Genomic DNA, 24,752 nt, shown 5'->3' on the forward strand with positions numbered 1-24,752 from the left:
TCTATATGAATAAGTATTTACTTAACACCTGTAGAAAAACTGATGCTGTAATACTATAGGAATATTCTGTGCTAAATCAACATGTGAACTTTATCATGGCTACAACACGCAGGGCTGGGTATCAAACCTTTACACTTTTTGACAACACCTGAAATGTGTCTGTAGCACAGTGTCACACACTGTTAAGTATCTGCAAGTTGGCATCAAAAGCTTGTTTAGTTTTTATGCTTTTCACTTTTTCTTTGATCAGATAGCTCCTGATTTAAATCTAAATTTGTTTCCAGAGCAAAATTCTGGTTCTGCTGCTTAGTTTTAAATGAAATTTATAGCAGTTTGAAGTTTGGCATCTTTTGTTGAGTGTTAAACTTGAAATGATACGCAGCCCTGGCAATAAGCAGAAGTCATTGGTGCTCGACAAGGGCACGATCCTCCACTGGCTTCCCACCCACGTCCCCAGGAGATTGCGTCAAAGGCTGATGTTTACATGAATCATCCTTTAAAAAAGCTGAAATACACACCAGCAACCAACATGTGTTACTCACTACAGTGTAATGCTGATGATGTCAATGCATGAAAATACACAAACTGTAGAAACACGACACTTCCAGGCAGTACTGTTGACTGAAGTCAGACTGAAGACTGTATAATGTAGAGCTGAAACGATTAGTCAGTTAATCGATTAGTCATCAACAGACAACTATTCAGCAGCTATTTTGATTATTAGTTCATTTTTCCAGCATAAATGTCAAACTTTGGATGGTTCCAGCTTCACAAATTCAACATTTCCATGTCTTACATCATAATAAATAAAATATCTCTGGGTTTTTAGAAAACAAGACATTTAAAGACGTCTCATTCGGCTCTGGGAAATAGTGATGGACTTTTTTCACCATTTTCAGACATTTCAGAGCAAATAATTAATTGAGAAATAATCTGCAGAGTAGCTAATTTGGAAAATAATCATTAGTTGCAGCCATATTATGATGTAGAACCACTAGTGTCAGAAACACTGCTGATGTAAATGCTCATAGAAGAAAGAAATGCTGATTATATTTCTTCAAGTTTAAGATTTTACTGTGAAAAACTCATCACTGCAGAAGAAGAGGGCGATGCTGTAAGCAGTAAAAGTGACTAATGGGTAAACTGAGTTGCTCTGTAGATGCACTGACCTGTGCGCTGTGTGTGATGGCGTCGGCCTGCTGGGCGCTGAGGTCAGACAGGACGTCTGTAGGTTCCCTCTCACAGGGGTCGTGAACTCCTGGGCCTCCTGTAAAAGAAAGACCACGTCAGTGCTTCCACACCGGGCTCTGACTCTGACTGGAGAAGCACCTGCACACCAAGATAACACAGCAGTAATTCACCAAAGAGCCAGGGAGCAACTTGCCATTTCACTGCTGAGGGAAACCCTGAACCAGATTTTAAAAATCCAGTCACATCGTCACAGCCACAAACTCGCAGCTCTGCAATGATGCACAAAGGTTTCCCAGATCAAGGATCAGAGAGAGAGAGAAGGGCTGAGAACAACTTTCCATCAAATTAGAGCTGAATAAGAAACATTTTTCACATGAGGTGATGTCGGATGAAGATTTGTCTGTGGGATCTCAGAAGATAAATGTTTACATGATGTAGAAAGAAATAACAGTGTACACTGTGTTCAATCCCTGCACCAACTTTTTCTCAATGAAAGTGAAGTTAAACTAGACCATCTTTCATCTTCCTGTGAATCCAGAGGAGGCCTAAGGGAACCTGTACCCCAATTTGGAAATCATTACGGCACTGTAGAGTAGCAGATACTACACTGCATCACTGTTGACACCCTGTGAGTAACGAGGTTATAGCCAGACACCACAGTTATCCTAAAACACATTCATTACAGATTTTTCTTCATGTGTCTCCTGAGAGTAAAAAGCTGTTCACTGCATGTCGGCTTCTTAGTTTATTTGCTTGTTTACTTTAAAACCTTGTTTTCAGTCCCTGGGCTGATTTCTTTTTTTAACTCTACATATGATTTTTATTTGTTACCATGGGGAACGTGGAACAGGGAGCAGAGATGCCTGAAGTTTCCTTCGAGTGACAGACAAGCCGCTTTTTTAAAGAGCTTCTGTATTGTTCTGCATTGTTTCACAAGTTAACAGTAAAGTTGTGCAACTGGATGTCAGGAAGCATTTACTGCACTTTTCCAAATATTATCAGAAAAACAATGGAACTGACTGGGAGTGCAAAACATCCACTAACAAGACTAATGGCTCTATTTTAACAGCCTAAAATGCACGGTCTGAAGTGTGTGGTCCAACTGATTCCATATCCATATCACTTTTGCTACACCTATATAGATACATATTACTCTCACATTACACTGAAATACTGAGCCACTGACTTAAGACCAGCTTTTTGTTGGTCAATCACGCAATCACTTTCTGTTGCCTCTAGATAGCAACGCACCAACAATGCACCTGACCACACCTCAATTGAAGATGGATGCAAGTGTAATTGCTGTTTAAACAAGGTGGGCGCTGGACAGGAAAATGATGACTGTGTCTGTCTGAACTAGCAAAGACACTATTGCTGTGCTTTGTGCCAGGTGTAAGATGGGGTCCGTAGAGTCTATAGCCATGCTGTAGTCACGATGTTGGTGCTTGATGAAAAATAAGAGGATGATCAAATTTTTTATAATACACACTGAGGGAACATTTAGGTCTAAACTAGATTTAATGGGAATCCATCCAGTAGCCACTGTGAATATCCTGGTGGTGCTAGAGGAAAGGCAGGAGACCTCCACAGTCAGTGGGATACAACGTCCTGGAACCATGAATGTTGTGAAAGCTGAGGAAACACTGAGCCAGTTTTCTTTAAGCCTTCAGCTTTGACAGACAACTGCTGCCACTGCACCTCAGGTACATCAGTTATGCTGTACGCCAAGTCCCTTTGGAAACGAGCTATTAGTGATCAATCAGTCCGTGATCACAAACATTGGGTCATCATTTTAAATACTGTGTGTGGTAAAACTACAAGCCTGCAGTTCTGCTCAATCAGATTCAATTAAACATTTTTCTTCTTATCTAAACAGAAGGTTCCACGTCGTTCTTCAAGCGTCCTTGCTGATTTTAATTTCAGTGCCAAATTTTGTAATTTCATTTCGCTGCTCTGAGCTGAGAGGCGTTCACTACAGTCTCACCACTGACGGCTCAAATATATTAATTTCTGTCAGAATAACTTTAATCTTTTACAAGATTAAAATGGTTTAATGTATTGAACATAGATAATATCATACACTGCCCTCACACAACCTTGTTCATGTGCCACAATAAGATAAAAGTTAGCTCCCCTGCTAATTGTGGCCTCCTCTCCCTGAGTCATCTGACAATTTGCCAGAATTTCTTTGAGGTCAGCCAGTCATTGGCAAAAATCCGACTACTGAGGTGTCTGTACAGTCAATGTCTCCTAGACACAAACAGCCAGAGAGGACACTGTGGAAATGTGTTTCTCTTTGTTTCAACCAGTCTTTCCTTTTTCCTCCCTGTCTTCCTTCATTACCGAGAAAGAGTCCTACAACTTGAGGTGAACACAGTCTTTTGTCCATGACTCTCTGTAATCTCTGCACGTGTATGTGCTGCCTCTAAATTTCATTTACACCAATTTTGCAACTGTTTTTTATGGGCAGTGATCCCAGGCTTCACGAACTGTGTTAAACTATTTGTAGCCCAGAGCTTTAAAAAGACAAAGACATGTAAACAACACAGAGCTCAGGATCTGCAGTGAAGGAGCGATTGCTGACCTGGCAGGAGAATCCCTGAGGCGATGCACTCCATGGCACGGCGCAGGGCCTCACCTGGACCCAGAGGCCGGTTACAGGTTGCTATGGCCTTTTCACAGATCAGCTCCAGAGGCTGCAGAGTACAGACAGAGACAAGATGCTCAACATAGCATAAAATAAATCAATTCGAGTCATGATTCTGGTGCTGGGACACAGAGTTTACTACACATCCTGCACATACACACCAGGCATACTGAGACATTAACCCTAACCCTAACCCTTTCCATTCTGTCTGTGAGTGAACGCTGGAGCGTTGATTTAATTTATACATTACTTAATTCTATCTTTTACTGCATGTGAGATCTTTACGCTCCTGTGCAAGAAGCCATTCTGATTCTGTGGTTGTCACTTACCCATCCTTTTAGAGGCTGCCACACAGGCAGTCTGTTGCACATGTCTCTGAGGACCCTCAAGATGATGACGCAGGACTTGAGATCTGTGACTCTGGCCTGAGGGGACAGACAGACGAAAACTTACTGACAGCATGAGGAGCATTTCAACAAGACTGCAGTCTGGCTGAGCAGCACAAACTCCATTCCACGCTCTCACATAGGGGCGTCCAGGCATTTTCATGCATCCTGAAATTTCAATATGGTGCTAAAACCAATGTAAGAGACTGAATTATACATATCTAACTTGACCATGTTCAGTTCTTTGAAAAGAAAATGATCTGCTGGCAGGGGTACCAGCATGCAGTGTGGAATAGCTGAAGTGATTTTAGTTTTATTTCATTTGTTGTTTAGCCAAGAGGCTATTTTTTAATCCAATAAAAATATGGCAGATTTCAGGTAAACAAACCAAATCCTGCAAGGTTGGATGGTGGGTCCAGGAAGGCGGGGCTTGGGGCATGGCTGAGAGTGTTGACTGCTTTGTTGTGACGTCACAAAGTTCCAGAAGTCCTGACGGCTGGTTTTAAGGCTCAGTTTCTGAATACAGGCTGTGTGCATTTCTGTGTGGACTGAGGCTTTGATACTTTCACAGTATTAATATAGAACCTAGGCCTGCTTTATTATCAAAAAAGACATGTCCATCTACCTTTATCTAATATGGGACCTTTTTGAGTAACAGTGAAAACATCCAGTTTTGTCAGAACTAGACAGAGATTAAAGAATAAAACACAGTATGTTGATTTTACTTCTTTGATTTTAGCTTTATTCTTGCATCTGAAATTTTTGTAAAACTACAAACAAGCAAACATATGAGCTTGTGACAAATGTTAGACTGGACACCCCTGCATTTAGTGAAATGAAATGAATGTGCTCAACCAAAACTTAAAGGAAGTGCTTGAAGAATGCAGAAGGAGAATAGTAACCGAAAGCCACAGAAGAAGATGATGACATTAACACCAAAAACAAATTATGCTGGGAATTACTGATGCTTCAATTTGCACAGGATGACTATTCAGAAAATAAAGTAGGCAGCTGAATCCAGGTGCTTTCATTTAAACCTTACAGACATGGTGAAAGGAGAATGAGGCCAACGTCACTAATTGTACCTGCAGTTATAACAAACCAGCGGCGGTCCCTGGGTCATATTAGCCCTGTCTGAATATAATGAAACAAGATTGTCCTTGCTCTACCACACCTGCAGTCCACCGTGCAGCCCCTCACTCTACTTAGCATTTAGCTCTCCTTCCCTCGGGGAAGCTGCTCACTGCTTCGCTTGACCTTGACTTCCTGTTCCCTCTGCCCCCTCTGTGGTGGAATAACTCTCAGCTCAGTCTGGGCAGCAAATCTGCAGCTCATCTCCAACCTGATGCGACCCTTCATGACCCTGTATCCTTCAGCGTTATATCCCGTTATGTTCCCGTCATGTTCTTCCTCAACGCTACCATTTCCATGATGTTTCTCCACAATTCTCTACAAATCATTATAACACTTATATTATGCTCTTTCCGTCTTTGTAAACCTAATTGGTGGATAATTGTAATGTTGACTAATTGTGTTCCTCCACTGTTGGACTCATTGATCAGGTTCAGATTCAAATGTGGAGCAAATTTTAACCAAACTTCAAAAAAATCAGCAAAAGAAAATGCTTAACGCACATATCCAATAATGTTAAGTGAATATTAGGAGCTGGCTGCATTGAGCTAAACAAACAAAAATGGTGTAGAAAACATGATGGAAACAAGACGTTTATCAGTCTTGCAAGGTTGGATGGTGGGCGGGGCTTAGGGCATGGCTGAGAGCGGTGACCGCTTTGTTGTGACATCACAAAGTTACAGATGTCCTGATGGCTCATTTTAAGGCTCAGTTTCTGAATACAGGCTGTGTGCATTTGTCTGTGGACTGAGGCTTTGATACTTTCACAGTATTAATATAGAACCTAGACCTGCTTTATAATCAAAAGGGACATGGACATCTACCTTTATGCAATATGGGATCTTTAAAATTTATTTTCATTGAACTTTGTTGCTTTGTGTTTATTGATTTGTAATTTTTTTTTTTTAATTTTTCACTGAGACTTTTATGAGATAATTGAAAATGTGCATAGAAATAGAAAGATGGAGACACTTACTGTGAGTTATTCCAAAAGTGACTATGACTATGAAACAAGTGTTTTTGTATAAAGTTTGTTGTTTGTCACATATTTAAAAAAACATCTTGTCTTCTGCCTGAAGTCACTTTGATTCATCACAACTAACACTAACCCTCACTTTTTTCATATCTAACCATGTCCACAATCTTTCCCAAACCTTAAAAAGTGCCTGAACATAATCATAAAAACATTCATCGTGCTTTGGCCATCAGCAGTTGATACTGTAGGAAGATGAAAATGAAAAACATTTGCAGACACATTAGGGGTGAACATTTTTGCTGCTTTGTTCATTTCAGGCAGAAATGCTGGCATCAAGGGGCTGATCATTTCTTGTGAATGGTTTTACAGTTAAATTTGGCAGGAAAAGGCTCTGCTTGATAAGAATCTGAGCAGCTACAAGGATCCTGTTGAGAGGACTCCAGAGGTCCCTCCAGCTGCAGGGCTCTTCCTGAACTAAGGCTACGCTTAATCAAAATTGTGTACCGATTATGTTGATAAAAAACAGAAGCCTATTAAGTGCAAGGCTTTCAGGATAAGACTGGCAACAGATAAAGATTGTGTCGTCAGTCCAGCTGTGCTCACCTGGAACCATTTGGCGCGTCGGAGCGAAGCCAGCGCAGCCTGGCACTTATGCCTGTCCAGGACATCGTCCTCCTCTTTCTCCTCCTCCTCCTTGTCCTCCTGCTTCTCCTTATCGACGTCCTGATCGCCCTCCTCTGGAGAGAGGGACAGGATGAAAGCACAGACTGAGCGTGACCCAGTGACCTCCACACTCACACACAGACACGCAGGCAGCAGGGTTGGACAGCTAATTATTAGGCAAACCCACTGATCTGACCGAATGAGCTAGGGAGGGCGGGGGAGATTTGAGAGATTCTGTGATTTTCTGGGAGAGGGGGGTTTCTCATGCACAAGGCAGGATTTTTCATAACATTGACAAGAGGAACCGGAGTAGATGTGAGCGCATGCGTCTTGCTGCCCGGCCGGAGTCTCACTCTAGATGCAGATCAGTGGCTGAAGGCGATGGAACACGCCAGATTAGTGTGTTATCAATTACGACGCAGGACGAAAATGAGAGCATGGCAACAATTCAGGACCAAAGGCCAGATTAAAGATTAAAATAACACTTTAGAACAAGGATGGATTCAGAAAATACTGGCTCAGGAATATCTGAGAGCAGGGAAAGGGAGAGCACAGTGCAGACACATTAGCTAGTCTACTTGAAGAGAGGAAAGTCACTCTGCTTTAAAGGCAGCCTGCTCTACAGTTTTCTGTGGTGCCATGCTAGTATTTTCACTCTTGCGGGGTCGGTCAGATGTTTATGTTTGACTGAAACAGTCTCTCCACACCGGGTTCCTGTGGGGAGCACTCCTGCCATGGCTGGAGGCCGAGCCATGGGAGAACGACAGCAGAAGAAGAGTGACAGCAGATGACAACGACAACATAAACATCTGAGAGTGAGAACGCCACCCTGGAAAGAAAGTGAAGGCTGTTTGTTCTCGGGAGCAGCTAAGGGGTGCCCACTGTGGGACAGTCAAGCAGACGAACAAAAGGGGGAACAGACTGCAGACCACACTGCAGGGCTCCACGCTGAGGGATCACAGGTTATCAATCATCTCCTCCAGGAAATCTAGGATGGCAACCTCTCTGCAACTTGAAACATTATCTTTCATTATACTTCAGCTTGCCAAGTTGCAAATATTAGATCTTGATAAATGTCCCATCACACTGAAACCACTGCAATTATGGTTCAAAGATCTCTTCCAATGAGCAATAGCCAGCATCACTTAAATAATGGCTCTTTTCTATTAAGCTGACAGTAATGCTGACACAGAGCTTTGGGAAAAAAAAAAGCTCCTGCTCATAGAGAGGAGGTAACAGTGTAGTCTCTATTTCCAAAATCTACAGGATTCAGATTCCAATTCCTTTGTCTGCATGCGATTCTTCGTGTGAGCTGAGGAGCGATGTGTGTGGTTTAGCAGTCTGTTGCTGTAGAGACCGCAGTGAAAGCTGAACAGGATGGAAGAGGTGGAAGACAAATGAAGGAGCCGATGAGAGACACAGGTTTCGTCCCGTGTCACTCCTCCTCCAAGACCAGGAATGAGGACCGTCTGTGTTCTGCCCCTGGGATTTCTGGGTAATGTAATGTAGCACTCTGAAAGGAAATCTGTAGGCAGTGGCACGGATTGCCAAAGTAAGCTGGAAGAGTAAACTTTTTTAATCTAGCACTTTTAGGTGCACGCTTCAAGTTTTGCTTACTTGGGGCACCTCGAGACCTGGAAAACAAATGAAATTGGGAACTGAACTGAAACCCAACAAAAAGCCATTAAATGACTTTTCTCTCTTTAAAAATACTTTGTGGCAAGAAACTAAAGAACAGAAATGGTTCTTAGGATCACTTAGGATGATGGTCTTCAGTGCCACTGATGCTACACGATGAACTCTGAAAATGTAAGGTTGAGTATTTCTATTGCACCGTCACCAATTAAATTCTGGACTGGACTCAACTAATCATTTAAAAACTGTCAGGAATCAGAAAACACCAATCTGTTACTGAATTCTATGGAGTCTCAAATGTGCCACTAGGATGAAATACAGACCTTTTCAATACTCAATTAGAATAAATTAATAAAATTATAAATGTATCTTTGTATAAAAATTATTACATTTGCCATTTAAAAATAGTATTTAATTATTTTGACATTTAAAATTGAATAAAGAATAAACAAACACCACTTACTTGAATTTGAAAAAAGGAATTCCAAATTCTTTTAAAACTCCTTTTAATTTAGTGTAACATCTATAATTATTGATATTCTTGACTATTCTGTCAATTACTCTTTTTGATTTATCAATTTTGTCATAAAGTGTCAAAAAAAAACAACCAAATATCAGTCACGATGTTACAATGATTATCATTATGAAATTATAACATTGTCCACAGGGCCCAGGTCGAAACATCATTTAACATAAATCCTGGGCTTCCACAGAAATGCTGATCCAACATTTGGCACATTTTGGCATCTGTACATTGTATAAATTTAAATGGGTGATAAATGATTCTCTGCAATCAATTTCCTGGCTATTAAAATAATAGATTCATTATTTCAGACCTAATTTACATACTTGCTTACATTTAGTGTCTGCCTATCATATTCTATCTCACAACTGATTTGTCTCCTGCTTTGACATTTGGTTTCCAGTTTCTGATTAGCTTTCATTTAGTGATGGTTATTTTTAATCTAAATGCATGCAAAACAGAGTGCAAAATAAATTAGATCCAATTTACAGCAATAACACGACTCTGACCGGCCAGCCAGTCAGTAATTACACACACTTATTCTGGGGGCAAACTCAAGACTCTATAGAAACAACAGTTTACAACTGTGGACTAAAAATACATGAAAAACAGGTTGATTTTACTGTAACTGAAGAATTTTTTTTTTTTACCTATTTATATGTTTATTTACTTTGGAGACTTGTATCTTACTGTCATTGACTCCCTTCATTCTTTTTTCCCCTGGTGAGCAGATGTATCGTGGGGAGGGTTTCCCAGAGGCAGGCCATGAAGGAACCATCACTCACAGGTCAAGACCACATACAGATACGGGCAACCCCCATTAAATTCTCCTTGACATCATCAGCTTAGGGGACTTTTGATTAGTGACCATAACATCAGATTAATTCAATTAACACCGTTTTTACAACATGAAATTATGGGATGTCATTCTGAGCCAATAGAAATTGATCAATAGAGGGGGGTCAGTCCCAGTAATTAAAGCAAAGAAGAACATATCTGGAATCTGGGCTGCTGGGTAATGTAGTCATTTTGTCCTTTTAGTGTGTGTGCTTGGTAGTAGACATGAACCAGAATTTCATGGTGACCCAGAGAGAAGTCCAGTCAACAGAGGGAGCGGGGAGAGGGGGAGGGGGGTAGAGGATCATGTTTGAGGCAGAGAGTGAGTGGGTTGGTTTGATTTGGTTGTCGGGGAAGCCCTTGTACCCAGGGTTTCCTGCTGCTGGGTGGGGGGGACGCCTCATCAGCAGCGGGGGTCGCAGAGAAGTGTCAATCCACTCAGCGCGCCGACCTGTGGAGCTACGGCAACAAAACCAACAGTCAGTGAGCAGAGGCCAGCTACAGGAAGTACACGTTAAAAACCAGGGGTCATCTGAGGGCCACAGGGAAGAAGTTAGACTGTTTAAGGTCACTCACCAAGAAAAATATCCCTCAACAGGTTCTTTAGCACAAACAGCGTTGACAAAAGACTTGTCACCGTTATGTTTTTTTAAAACTACAAAAACACAGTTCACTCACAATTACACACTGGTGTTACAGAGTATTGTGTTTTTCTGTAACAAATCTGATTTACCGAACTGATGTCATTTTTTTTGAAATTGCAAAATTGCTAAAGAGGAAGTGATTCTGTGGGCAACTGCGTTGATGGATTTTAGCAGCAGGCGCTGTGCTCTGACTACAGTGCAGCCTGTGGCCTGATGTGACTGAGTCTATCATTCACTCTCAACATGGATAAAAATACAAAAAGCATCTTCAGGTGGAGGTAGAGTCTCTATTTGGACTGTTTAAGTACATGTGGGACTGTCAGTGTGATATTGAAAGATGAAAAAATGTATTGTTATTATATATCTCTGCTTTTGCTGTGGGCTTTGGGCTAGCCATGTCCTAACCAAGAACAAACTTTTCTAAGGATGTGCGCGGTCCCCATGCGTGCAATCTTCTGCATCTCTGTATTGTGATGGCCTGGGAGCTCTCGAAGATTCTTCTCGAACCCTTTCTTGATGGTACCAAGAGCTCCGACCACCGCTGGCACAATTCTGGCTTTTTTGTCCTCCCCATTCTGCTGACTTCGATCTCAAGATCTTTATATTTGCTGAGCTTTCAGGCTTCTTTTACCATGATGTTTAGTTCATCCCGGACCGTTACATCTACCAGCAGACATCGCCTCTCCTTTTTCCGTGGAGCACAATGTCAGGACGATTTGCAGAAATGGTACAATTGGTTTGCAATGCCATGACCCACATTATCGTAGTCTCACCAGTGTTTACAACCTTTTCAGGCAAGTGCTCGTGTCAATTCTCAGGCACTTGACCACCAAGTTCCTTGTAGATTGACCAGTGCAGATATCTGGCTGTCCTGTTGTGCCTGTGTATGTACTCTGTGCAGCCGGCCATGATATGGCTGATGGTCTCCTCGGCTTGCTGCACATTCTGCACTTAGTGTCAACCTACTGTTTCAGGATATTCTTTTATTAATATTATTATTATTATTATTATTATTATTGTCAAAATAATGTGGGGCCACAAATTATTGCCGGCGGACCAGTTTTGGCCCACAAGCCGCCAATTGCTGACCACTGGCCTGAATACGCTACTTAAATGTAGGAAACCTTGTGAGGATAGTGAGCTCTGGTTTCTGTGTAAACAGGAGGGGTACAGTGATAGTCTTGTTGATGGGATTTCACAGTGTAACAAACCCAGATGAGACACTGTCCTTGTTTGTGGTGCCAGGAGGAAAATCGGTTTTCTCCTCATTGTGACTCAACAGCAGTGCTTCAGAGCTGCCTCTCTCGTGTCTGCCAGAATCCATTTCTCTACCTTTTGTGGTGGCTTGACTCAGTCTTTACCACAGGAAGCAGGAACCACAATGCGACTCGCTGCTCTAAAATAGTAGCTCTGCACTTCTGAACTCGCCTGTCATTCATTTTACATTTCACTTTTATTTGTGGGAGACAACACAGAGTGAAAGCACTGACGCCAAATGTCAGCTCTTGACCAACAGTACAGACACCTGACAGAACCAGGAGAGAAGTTTCCCTTCAGGTTTTGGTCATTGTTTCACAGCTACTGGAGATGAATTGCCTTGTTGGTGTGAGGGATTACTTCACTGGAACAACCACATCCTTTTCTTTGGATTAGTTCCCAAGGATATATCTGTTTCTAGCCTTAAATAAAGCTGTCTAACAGGAACAACCTCACTGATCTGAATCTGAATCAGGATCACTGAATCCTTCCTCTTCAGAGATGCAGGATGATACAAGAGGACACCTGAGACAGACATCTCCTTTTTCGCCAACCCGAACCCAACACATCCCCTGTGGAAATCATCCTTCACCAGCCATCTGCTGTGTCCAACACTCTTCACCCAGACCCAAATCGCCCCTTCTTCTTTTTTCCCTGTTCACCTCTCAGTTTTCAGTCCTCTCCATGTATCATCCTTCCAAATCTTACCCAGATCATTTCCTATTTCTATCTCAGGTTTCGTACATTATACCTTCATAAATTCCTGTAAGTCTCCCCCCTCTTCCTCCCCCTTCCCCACTCTATCAGCCCTCTGTTTCCATGTAAAGGTCAAATAAAAAAGGGAAGCATCCTCTTGAACAGGAGGCTCAGGAAGAAGGGGATGTTAGGGGACCAAGGAGGATGAGGAGGAGTCAATACCTTCTTCTGTGGTGCTGTGTTCCTCCCTCATGGCTAAGGAGGAGAGGGTGATCTTCAGCGTCAGTTGAGGGTTGTTGGTGCTGCAGACCCGGATAGCTGCCTCAGGAACACACGACCGCACCTCATATTTGTCCTCCGTCATTGTCTGCAAGGAAGGGCTTCACCATTAATTCAAAATCGAATATCACAGTGGCAACATTGACTCCTGCTGTTTGAAAAGCACAAGCTGCTGCTGCACTGCATTGTTTGGAAATGTGTTTAGGATGAGCTCCCTGAACAAGGTGCACGATCACTGGCCGACAGATCAAATACATATTAACACTAAGCATCAGTTCCCTATGCACGGACATGCTATCAATTTTCAAATATATTCAGTGAGACTTTACATGTTTGAATAAGAACGTTTGTTAATTTTATGCAAGTCACAATGGCAGTCTGACTGACGGACCTGAATACTGTAAAGGCTGCAACATTAGAGAGAGAGAAATAAAAGACACATCTTCATCAAAATGTAAATATAGTCTCTAATGCTCAAAGAAAGTAAATAAGCAAACCAGGAAACACTGAGAAGGAGCCAGTTTTATGTTGTTAGAGACATAAAAATAATTTATCCCCACACAGTGCAGGCAAAACTCTTCATATTAAATTTTAATCTGTTATCTCTCTGGTTTTGGAGGGAACATAGGGCTGTTCATTATGGAAGAAAAACACTGTGTTAGACAAATTATTAGTGATTAACTGAGTATTGATCAGTAATGTGGACACCTAAGCAAGAAATTCAAATGTAAGTTTATTGAAAGTATCTCAAAATTATAATCCTTTAAATTCTATGAAAAAAAGTTTTAAGAAAGTTTGTTAAAAGACTTATGTTTTTACATAAATTACATTTTTTATTATTTATCTCTTTATGCATGTTATTCTGCAACAGCCATTCAATATATTTATATTCAGTAATCAGCTCTATATAGCAGTTTTGATGGTGGATTATAACGATTACTATTGTGTTACTCTGTTGTACCCCTGGAATCTATTGTTTGGACACTGGCTCTTATTTGAGGGTTTACAGTGTAAATACTAAATGATGATATTAAAGTGCTTAACTAGAAAAGAAAGTGACTTAAAACTACATTTTTGCTCAGTATCATGGAGGCCAATCTCCTCCACATTTCACCCAGCTGTGTTGTTATTGCCAAACTGGTTTGTTTTTCCTCAGGAGTTGTGTTACCTTCAATGACATGTTTTCAAGTGCATTCTCTCTATCTCGTCTCTGTGAGAAATGACACCATCCATCACCCCTCCGCCCGTCAATCTCTCTGTGTTTGGCCCAGGAAATGAGAGCTTCAAATGGCTTCCTCCCTTGATGATGAAGCACACACGGCAGCTATGGCAGGTAATTAACTGAGATGGGGGCACAGGAAGCACATCCAGGCTCTGTGTTGCTTCTGCGCCGTTTTGTTAGCGGATGCATGGAGGGGGGTGGGGCCACTATGGAAACCCATCTGACGATGGGGATGTTAAATTACAATTATTTGTGCAATTCTGGGGCTCAGGATTTGGAATGCTGATGTGGGGTGTGGGATCTCAGGGCCAGTCGGAGCTGTGAGGAGGGGGTCCCAGTGGTCCAGAGTTTGGGGGCAAGATTATACGTCTGGGCTTTAGACATCTCAAGGAAACTGAATGACAGAGATAAATCAAACGGGCTCTCAGGCCACTTCCTTCTCTATCCTCTCTTCCTAAAAGGAATCCTTTCATCTGTTTTAAGAATAAGAAACATTTTCCCCTTGCGAAATTATTTATTTCATCTCTTTAATATTCTGGAGACAGAAGGATGATTTTCTCTGTTCTCCGCTGCTTCCTGCTGTTAATGATTTCAACTTGTTCTGCTGTTACGCCAACGACAAATGAAGGATTAGAGGATCAAATGATGACAAACCCTTGTTCCTTCACTGAAGTATCCTTCTTTAATTAGGTTGGTTTGAAATGTCAATAAAATGATATATTTTCTATTGTTTTGTAGGAGATGAAACAGTCGACTTCACTGGTGTTTTCAAATTAGTAAAGCTCATTTTAATCTCATGCTGACTGACCTGACTGCTTGAAATAATTGCGAGCATCATATCTTTACTCTACCACTGCTGCTGGTCACGAGTTAATAACTTCTCATTAAGAGCTGCCACCTACTGGGAGAGACAGAGCGAGGACGACAGATTTAGACCCAAAAACTCACACTTTGAGATAAAGAGGTGGCTCAAAATTTTAATTTTACTTGAGTGGGTAATTTTCTGTTGATGCCATGAACTCTTTAAAGACACAGTTGCTGAAGTAAATTGCTGGGGCTGCGGAGCTGTTGAGCTTGTGACACAGGACTTGGGATCCATGAGTTTGTATTTCCACAGTATGAAGCTGGTGAAATGAATCTATCGTCCTCTGTCGGTCTTCTTTTGAAAGAAGGAGCTTGGTTATAGATGTGTAAGTCTATATTAGTGTACCTTTGGTTTTCTTAGTGAACAACTTTCTATTCAACATTGCTAAATGTTTTGAATCTGTTTAACAAACTACACATACGCTGCACACAGGTTCATTTTATATTAGTAATAATTTGGTGGTTTCATCCTTTGGGCATTTCATCCTCATATTTTGTCTAAACATTTGTTAAAACCTAAAATAATCTAAAGCATGAACAGACACAGAGACCGCTTGCAGAGTACAGTCACAGTCTGCTCCAAAATTACTGGACTCCCTGTCAGAGCTTTCTCCACACTCTGTGAGCAGCAAACGCTGAGAGCAGTGGGTGGGATTCTCCAGAACCTATACTGTATTTATCTAACATAGTTTTTTTTATTACACTAAGATTACTTCTCATATAGCTCCTTTTTTATCAAATATATGTACAGTCAGTTTATTTATGTGCACATTTATTTACACTAGTAAAGTCATTCCCCCATGTTATTGTCATTCTCATTATAATATTATAGTTTTTATTTTGCACTGTTGGTGATTGTTTTTTGTTTTTTTGTTTTTCTTAATGAGTACAATTTGTCTTGCTCTGGTTGTGTGTTCATTTCAGTGTATCTGTATTTTTAATGTCTTCCCTATGTGCCATTTAAATTACCCCTCGAGGACAAAGAGTTTCTTGAGTTGAATTGAATGTTGGACAATGTTGTTCTGTGCAAATCTGATGGAATTTATATTGTTCTGATTTAAAAATATCTGCTTAAATTAATTTTGTAGAGAAGTATATGGACACATATCACATACACATAAACTGTATAAATATGTAGTGATATAAATTGTAACAATAAACCTGCACATCAAAGCTGACAGAAGATGTTTTTTCTTTGAATTTGGTATTTACCCTCTGGTATTTCTAGCTGTATATAAAAGTATACAGATGTTTACTTTTATATGTACAGATATACATGATGATTTCTAGTAGCCTAGTTTCTACAGTAGCTCAGAATGGACAAACACTGGCTCTAGAGAGGGCCTTTTGCGTGTTTATGTTACCTGAAGGTCACAGTAGGTTCTACTACACGGTTACAATCTGCAACCTCACTAACTCCTACACACTGGTCCTTTAATGTATTTTACACTCTATTTAATTTTTTTGTATTTAACTGAAATACTGTTTGTATACTACTGTGAATGAAGTATCTGAGCTTCTTTATATTATTTTTGCTATCATCATGTCCTGCTACTGTTCATGGTGTCAGCATGTCTCCTCTCCAATGTCACCAAAACAAACTCCTTTTATCACACATGAAAAACTTTCAGTTTGTTCTCAGTGGACGAGTGTTTCCACTGAAGTTCAGATCACAAAGACGTCTTTTTAAAGCCTCCCCACCACAAGGTTGCGTCCTCGGCTGTGCTTTTATGGCTCACTTTGGATGCAGTGCTCGATACCGCAGTGCTGGAGGTGTTGGCTGTGTGTACCTGGATCTGCAGCGGGAGGTTGGCGCTGATGGTGTACAGCAGCAGTTTGGTGGGTTTCTCCCTGCACATCAGCACCAGTTCCAGGTCCATGTCCCCTTTGATCAGCAGGCCTTTGGCCACCAGGCTGACACGCGTCACCCCGCACAGCACTGATGTAGCATCCGGCCTGAGGGCAGAAGGGTGACAGCCAGTATAAAGTGTATTATTACTATTATTCTTGAGTTATGGCCAAAAATCATGTTTTGTGGGGTCACATTGACCTCTGACCTTCTACCGCCAAAAACTAATCACTTCATTCTTGAGTCCAAGTGAACGTTTTCACCAAATTTGAAGAAATTCCCTCAGGAAGTTAGTGACGTATCGATGTTCACGAGAGACGGACAGAAAACATAATGTCTCCAGCTGCGGCTCTGACTCTTCCTTTCACATAATCCCATAACATAATAATAACTAAACATAACCATCCCCTCAGTCTGGTAAGGAAAAATTACAGTGTAAAAAGTAAAATACGTGGAAAACAAACTACTGGAGACACTGTTTCCAGATTAACCTGAACACACTTGACTTTTCTTCTCACTGATGTGATGTAGCTGTGAAAAACTCATAGTCTGAAAATACTGGCCAGGCTCTAGTGTCCAGCCATGCAGATAGTTTTGGTTTTAGGCAGACGATGAAATGCTTTTTGCAGACGCCTGTTTTATTTGAAATTGAGAAAATAGATATTTTTAGTAATTTGGTGTGAACCAATCCTCTAACACTACCTTCTTTGGTGAAAGAGTGTGCAGACTGCTCTGTTTCCAGACTGGTTTGTTTGCAGACTAGTCTGTTTCCAGACTGGTTTGTTTGCAGACTGGTTTGTTTGCAGATTGTTTTTTTTTACCCACAGTTTGCTCAGGTTTTTGAGCTGACTCTTCTCTGTGGAACATTATTACTAAATTGACCTGCACCCTGGTCCTGGTTGTGTTTCCCTACAGTTCGTCCACAGAGATGTTTTGTGATACAGAACCTCTGTGTGGATGTTAAAGCCACAGGCCACATGTAGAGAATTTATGATGGTTTGTTGAGCTTGTTTAATCATCCAATCATCATGTTTACAGCAGAAATGTAAATTTCAGATTTACAGCAGAACACAGTTTTATGAGGCACTGTGCTGAGGAAACGGCTCATGGTACAGAAATCAAGTGGAACAAACAATAAATTACTTCATCTTACTCTGCAAACACTCACACTCAGCGGTGATAAAATGTGATAAAATAATGTAGATGTAGAGATGTTCTCAGGATAGAACAGTGTGACTGATAGTTAATCATCACCTAAAACAAGAGCACAGACAGTGGGACGTACTTTGTCTCAGCAGCATCCTCCTCCACCGCGGTGTCCTCTGCCTCGTTACTGGTGGAGGTCTTCCCTGAGGATTTATTGAGGCCGTCCATCCAATCAGAGACTTTCTTGAGGGCTCCCTCCACGGTGGACACCAGCGTCTGCACGGCCTCCAGCTCCTCCGGGGCCGGATAGATGCTGGCGTGCTTGGCCATGACATGGCGGTCGTCGTTTGCAAACGATCGGAACGACCTCTGGGTTCAGACGAGGGGAAAGAGGCAGAGATTATCGGTTTTACTGTAGGGACATTTGATGCTCGTACCTAGACTGAATCACACAGAGTGAGCAGATTTCAGGTTCAGAGTGAAGATAAAGGATGTTCAGGGAGGAACCACATCCACTGATGGACTTCAATGGCCTTCTGTAGAAATCAAACCTGTGGCCTTTACAACTCATGACCTTTGAGATCATGCATCTGCCTCATCATTATCACTAATCATCATAAATGTCATCTGTGGAAATGCAGGTGATTGTCAGTCAGTCAGTGAGCATGCACTGGCTTCATAAATGAAACGAGCCGGATGCGTCTTACAGTGAAGTGTCTGAAAACATGGAGTATTTCTACTTCTCTAATCAAAGTTACAGTTACGAATACAAAAAATAAACATTCTTTGTTATAAATAAATTAGAGTTCATCATGTCAAAATGCCACTTGCCTGTTTTCTGGGACTGTGTGACTGTGGTTTGATCATATTTGATCATATTTGATTGACAGGGGTAATGACAGTGACAGTGGCTTTTCCTTGCAACATAAACAAACAACTCAACAACTGTCATCAGATTTCTTGACTCTGAAGACGCAGTCACAAAACATCTTAAAGCTAAAAGTAGCAGCTCACTGGCAGAGTGAGGAGAAACTCCCGAATATAAAAGGGCATGATGGTCATAACTGTAAAGAATATTTCACAAAGCATTACTTCAACAAGACTAGCTCCTGCTAAGAAACGTCACTGACATGGTCATCGCCGGCGCTCGCAGCCGTCACAGCTAATGTTGGACATGTCATGTTTCCTTGAGGCCATATAAATACATAAATAATCATCACCACACTACCTGATGTAGGACATGTCTGTCCACATAGTGTATTTGTACAGAATGTGGGTCTAGGTTGAGGATTACAGCTGAAAAAACTTACATATGGCCCCTTGATACTGTGACATGACACATTTTTATCAAATTACTATTTATACTGGTATAATAATCATGAACAATATGATATGGCAGACCTTTAGAGGAGAGCCTCCCCAGAACAGTGGATGCTGTTATTGCATTAATGCCTATTTTGGAAAGAGCTGTACCTTATGTGTGCCGTGCTCAGGTGACCACATACTTTTAGCCATATACTGAAATGCCAATTTTCTCGACATGCTTGATATCCAGTCTCAAAAAGAAATTTTACACATATCAAGCTTCTTCTTTTCTGGCTACCAACAGGCTCAGCAGGGTGTCATGTTTTAAAGGTCGTCAGTCCTGAATGATCAGTTCCTGATATTATGGGTAAAAGAAGGATTATCATTATTGTCATCTATCATCAAACACCTATCATCAAAGCTGTGCTTGCTCTGGATAATTACATAGAAACCAATCTGAAACTCCTTTGAACTTGAATGCTGCCGTTTTAAATTCGACGCCTGGGTTTTTTTCCCTCGACTTCCTCCTCAGAAAAGCTGCTGCAAATGCAGGAGCTTGTTTTTTGGCGTCAGAGACACTCGTCACAGTCAGCCCGATGACAGCAGTACCTGAAGCAACCTGTGCTGCTGCCAGTCTGCGCATGGCCTAGATACAGGCGGCGTTACTTACATCAACATTTATGACATACACTTAGGGATAGAGCCCATCTCTCTGAAGGGAGAGAGAAGAAAATGGCTGAGGCGCAAAATTAGCTCAATGCTCTGTTTTACAAGCCTGAGTGCATCGGTCTGCTGGATGAGCATCGTGCCAATCTTTCAGTCCAAGGTCAAACTGCCATCCCTCTCAATCATCGCTTCCTCTTCAGCTCCCATCCTCTCTTTGCCCCGTTTTCCTCTCCTGCCTCTCTCCCCGCCTGCAGCGTGTAAGCGCCCCTCATTACGGTGAGTTATTTATGATGTGGCTTTAATAATTCATGGCCATGAGTCTTGGGGGCTTGTGCAGGAGTTGCGAGGGTCATTCATCACGACCTAGCTAATCTCTCGCTGAACTGCCGGGGGCATTTGAGGCTGTGTAAGCGAGTAAGTGTGGGCAGCGTCAACAACCACAGCGCACAAACGTACACACAAACATTAACAAGATCTAAATGAAAGATTTAAGACTTTCACGGCATCAACACTGATTCTGGATCCCAGCCCAGCTCCGTATCCGGCTGGTTCCTTTTATTTGTTACCTACAAGACAGCTGGGAGTTCAAGCTCGCGCTGCAATTACAAGATAATGACATTCACTGCTTTAATTAATTGCACTGCAGGGTTTGTCGGTGGATGCAATTTACTTAAATCTGACACACACATCAGAAATGATTCCTTTAACATTTTCTTTTCTTTCTAACATCACTCGGGAGGATGATACCTGACACATACAGGTTCTTATGACGTGAAACCAGCCTGGTTTAATGCATATGAAGGGAACGGAGCATCTGTGAAACCAGCGGAGAAACGGCACAGAAAGAGACTTCAAAATGAGATTTTCTAAATCATTATATACACATGAAAAAAGAAGCCATGTGATCATGTTTCCAAATCTTCACTTGTAGTTCACAAGAAGGTAAAATAAGTCAGTATAAATAAGTAAGTAATCACTTGTGTTTTTATGAGTGCTGTGTTTTGATTATACTTTGATTATCACCATTTTCAATAAATATTCAACAATTTCTCCAAATGTGTCCAGAAGGACTAAATTAAATTTTGGCAGCATCTGTGGAAGAATGTGGAGTTTGATTTAAAACATTTTTATATGTTGAAATTAGTTTTTATATAAATTACAATTCTGCTGTTTTGAAAAGTACAGCGCCATATTCACATAGGACAATAAGGATTCATCAAATCTAAGACGACCTTTAGATTAAATGACGTAGGTCTTGTCGCTGTGGGTCTCGCTCCATTGGTTTTGATTGTCCTTCACCTGATGGACTGACAGAAGCTCTACTGTTTTTATCTTTTATTGTTTTGTTATGTTGTAGATCCTTTGTCTGTGTTGTGGTGCAACACTAATAACTGTGACCACAGGTTTATACTACGGTGGCCCTGAGAGCTCAATACACTGCAACTTAAAAAAACACATGCAAATTCAGAAAACATCTTCATCAATGTGACAACACCTGCTGCAAATACTCATGACAGCGAAGTGTTTCCAGGGGACATGAAAAAGTGATGAACCGACTGGGACGTGCTTGTTGTTTAATGCTTTTAACTTAAAAAGTCACAAAGCTTTGAACTACAGCTGTGTCCCAGCCAGTTCGTCACTTTAATATGTCCCCTGGAAACACTTATGTTGTCGTCTTTGCTACTTGGAGCATGTTTATGCATTTGTTTGTGTTGTGAGTATTTGCAGCATGTATGTGTATTTGTATTTGGTTTGGCTGTTTGCATGTGTTGTCTTAAGATGCTGTGTGTTGAGCTCTGAGGGCCACCGTATAATTCTCACCCGTCCCTGAAAATGGTGAGGAATCCTATGAGAAACCATCACAGTCCAAACATCACTATAGTTTGTGTCACCTCATCAGTCACCAAATAAGACTTAGTCTGGACTCTACTGAAGGCTAAAAAGCACACAGCTTAAAGATGTACAGGAGGCTCACCATGTCCAGGCAGTGGGGGGGGGGGGGGGTCGTGGGAGGGGTCTAGGTGAGGACCAAGGTCCAATCACTCGGCCTCTTCATGCAGTCAGTTGTCTCTCAGCTGTTGGCCTCTTGGTCAGACTCTTACTGCAGGAAGAAGAAGAGGAAGAAGAAGAAGAAGATCAATGAATTTGTCTTACCCTCATATTTTTCTGTTATACACAAACCATTAGACGACACAAGGTTATTTGTCGTCTTGTTGATATTTGCTTTAACCTTTGTATTTGTACTATTTGTTACTTATAATGCGAGTGATGCAGGATTTAAAGCTTATTCTAAGCTGCTCTGAATGAGCATCAGCTAAATCCTTCAAATGTGGGGCTGCATCACAAGGCTGATATAATAATCCCAAATGTCAGATTTCCACTGTGCTTCATATGTCACAACAATCAAACACAAACATTTCTTTCCAGAACATCTGCTAAACTGCATTTGATGTAAAAGACAAGAAATAAAAACCATCAAAGCTTCAGAAGCACATTTTGTATATTCTGGCTTCATTGTGGAGAAGCTGCTGAAGAGTTTCTTCCTTTAAATTCTGTTGGAACCTTCCTGCTACAGGGATTTGATCCCAACAGCTGCAACAGTATCACTGTTGCTGGGTGATCGGGTCTGGTAACTGTAATGTAACTGTATGCTTCACTGGAATTAAAGAGCCAAAAGCAGGAAGAACAGTCCCAGGCAAAAGTCTGTGAACACCGTACAAAATATCACAAGAAAAAGAAAAGTCGTGATGCAGCTGTATCATTTTATCGTTGAGTCATTTGGCCGGCAAACATTTAAATTACTTTACTAATTCACTGATAGTTTACTGTAGTACGTCACTATTACGTACGCACAGCGCAGCTGTATTATGTATAAAATAAAGTAAAGATATGAAGAATAAATATGACATATACATTTAGTTTGAAATCTGAAATATATTGTATGGAAATGTCTAGTGGATGCTGAATGCCAATAAAAATAATTAATAATCAACTCAACATAAAAAAATGTATATTCAATTAATTATTTCAGTCAAATATGAAGCAAATTATTTGGTTCCAGTCTTTAAAAAATAAAGGTTTGCTGCTTTGTTTTATTTAATTGTTAATTGAATATATTTGGCTTTTGGGCTGTTGGTTTGAGAAAGGATGAATGAATAAAAATGACTAATTAATTAGATGAATAAAAGAAAAAAGACTCATACATTTTATAAAAAAACAAACACTGTATTGGACTCTATTGTCTGGGAGACTTGGGGAGGAACATGTGGATATACCAACTTTTAACATTAAATGTATTTGTTGACTGTTTGATATGTAAACTTCATAACTGCAGAGTCAAAGTGTTTTTTTAATATATTCATTTGTTCACCCAACAAACATCATGTGTATAATCAGGGTGTAATAACATAATATAAGTCACAGCTGTCAAAAGCTGTTTTCCAATTATGTTTAACTGTCTTTGTGTCATTTACAGCACAAATTATCCTCTGACCCTCCCGAACACGCGTCTAATAAAGGCTGTGAATTTATTGATACTTGAAACTTCCCTATCACCTCTTCTATACTGGCTCCATTAACGTGGATCTATAGCCACATGTCGTATCACACTAACTCATTCAGCCACATTAATGTAAAGATGTTTGCTCATATTCTTTTGTTATGAGACAATGGTTTTTACTGAACAGATACTTCACAGTTAATATGGGACATTTCAAAAATTTCTTATTATGATAAAAAAATAAAAAAATAAACTGGCCGCTAACAATACAAACTACTGCGATTCTGCTGCTGTTTGCGTTTTAAAAGACCCATATTTTTACACTTTTCCTGTGTTTTATTTGAAGTGTTGATCTCCATCAGAAGATATATTTGTGGGTTTAAAAACCAAAAACCTTCTCAATATAGTTTTACATCTCCTCTCTCAGGCTTCTCTCTCGAGCTCTAGTAACAACAGGTCAGTCAGCCAATCAGAAGAGAGACTGTGAGCCACTCACTTTATACAATATGGGACCTTTAATGTTATCCAGCCACAGGCTTGCACCAACACATTAATTAAATTACTTCAAATATATTCTCACTATTAAATACATTAGATGAAGCTGCAGCTTCGCGCACACGGTCACATGCTAATGAGACGTGAGCCGGAGCCTGTGGTGTAACCATGTGGTGCTGGTGGAGGAGAGAGCTGTAGAACATCCCAGGGGAATCAGTGGGGTCGAGCTGAGTGTCAATTAGATTCTCCGTCACCTTGACCTTGTTTTCAATGACGGAGTGGAGCAGGCTGACGGTGTTCGCTGCAACCACTCTGCCTTATTCCACATAATTCTTCTCTGCTCTGTTTGCACAATCCTTTCAACAATCCAGTAAAATAAACACACAGAGCAACTGTTTGCAGAGAAGTATCAGGAAAAAGGAAGATCGATGTGACACAACAATTACTGAGCCATCTGCTGAGATTTCTGCCTTTCAAAGCCGAGCATTCCCGTTCCCACTCTTGTTTTGGTACAAAAACTCTCCAAACAGCGGAACTTCAAAGCATTTACAACTGCTCAATAATGGAGGACGTTGCTACGTGTGAGAGACCAGGAACGCAACACATGAATGCTAACAAGCCTTGTTCTCACTCTGAGAGAGAGAGGACAGACCAGTGCTTCTGCCTCAGGACTCACTTATCTTCACTTCACATTTCTGCTGCATCTCTGCTCTAATCTGGTTCATGAGGCTCTGATGAGAAAATGTGACTTAATTGACTGTCAATGACAGATTACTGAGGCTGAGGAGGATGAAGAGAGACGAAGGTGGCAGACAGAGGGTGACAGGTCATGGATTACTTT

General features: G+C 41.0%; 1 protein-coding gene across 3 annotated transcripts in view; it reads right to left on the reverse strand.

Moving 5' to 3' along the window:
- Positions 1-24,752, reverse strand: part of LOC139624601 (spermatid perinuclear RNA-binding protein-like) — a 75,749-nt gene that overhangs the window by 23,173 nt on the left and 27,824 nt on the right. For all 3 annotated transcript variants that reach the window (XM_071483858.1, XM_071483859.1, XM_071483860.1), the window contains 8 exons: positions 21,893-22,018; positions 18,086-18,315; positions 16,742-16,907; positions 12,809-12,953; positions 6,935-7,068; positions 4,168-4,263; positions 3,776-3,887; positions 1,170-1,267 (listed from right to left, as the gene is read on the reverse strand). In XM_071483858.1, coding sequence (XP_071339959.1) covers positions 1,170-1,267; positions 3,776-3,887; positions 4,168-4,263; positions 6,935-7,068; positions 12,809-12,953; positions 16,742-16,907; positions 18,086-18,315; positions 21,893-21,895 — 984 coding nt within the window. In that variant the 5' untranslated portion in view covers positions 21,896-22,018. The remainder of the gene's footprint in view (positions 1-1,169; positions 1,268-3,775; positions 3,888-4,167; positions 4,264-6,934; positions 7,069-12,808; positions 12,954-16,741; positions 16,908-18,085; positions 18,316-21,892; positions 22,019-24,752) is intronic.

This window comes from Trachinotus anak, unplaced genomic scaffold (assembly GCF_046630095.1).
Source record: "Trachinotus anak isolate AG129_WGS33_773 ecotype Australia unplaced genomic scaffold, CSIRO_AGI_Tana_v1 ptg000008l, whole genome shotgun sequence".
NCBI lineage: Eukaryota > Metazoa > Chordata > Actinopteri > Carangiformes > Carangidae > Trachinotus > Trachinotus anak.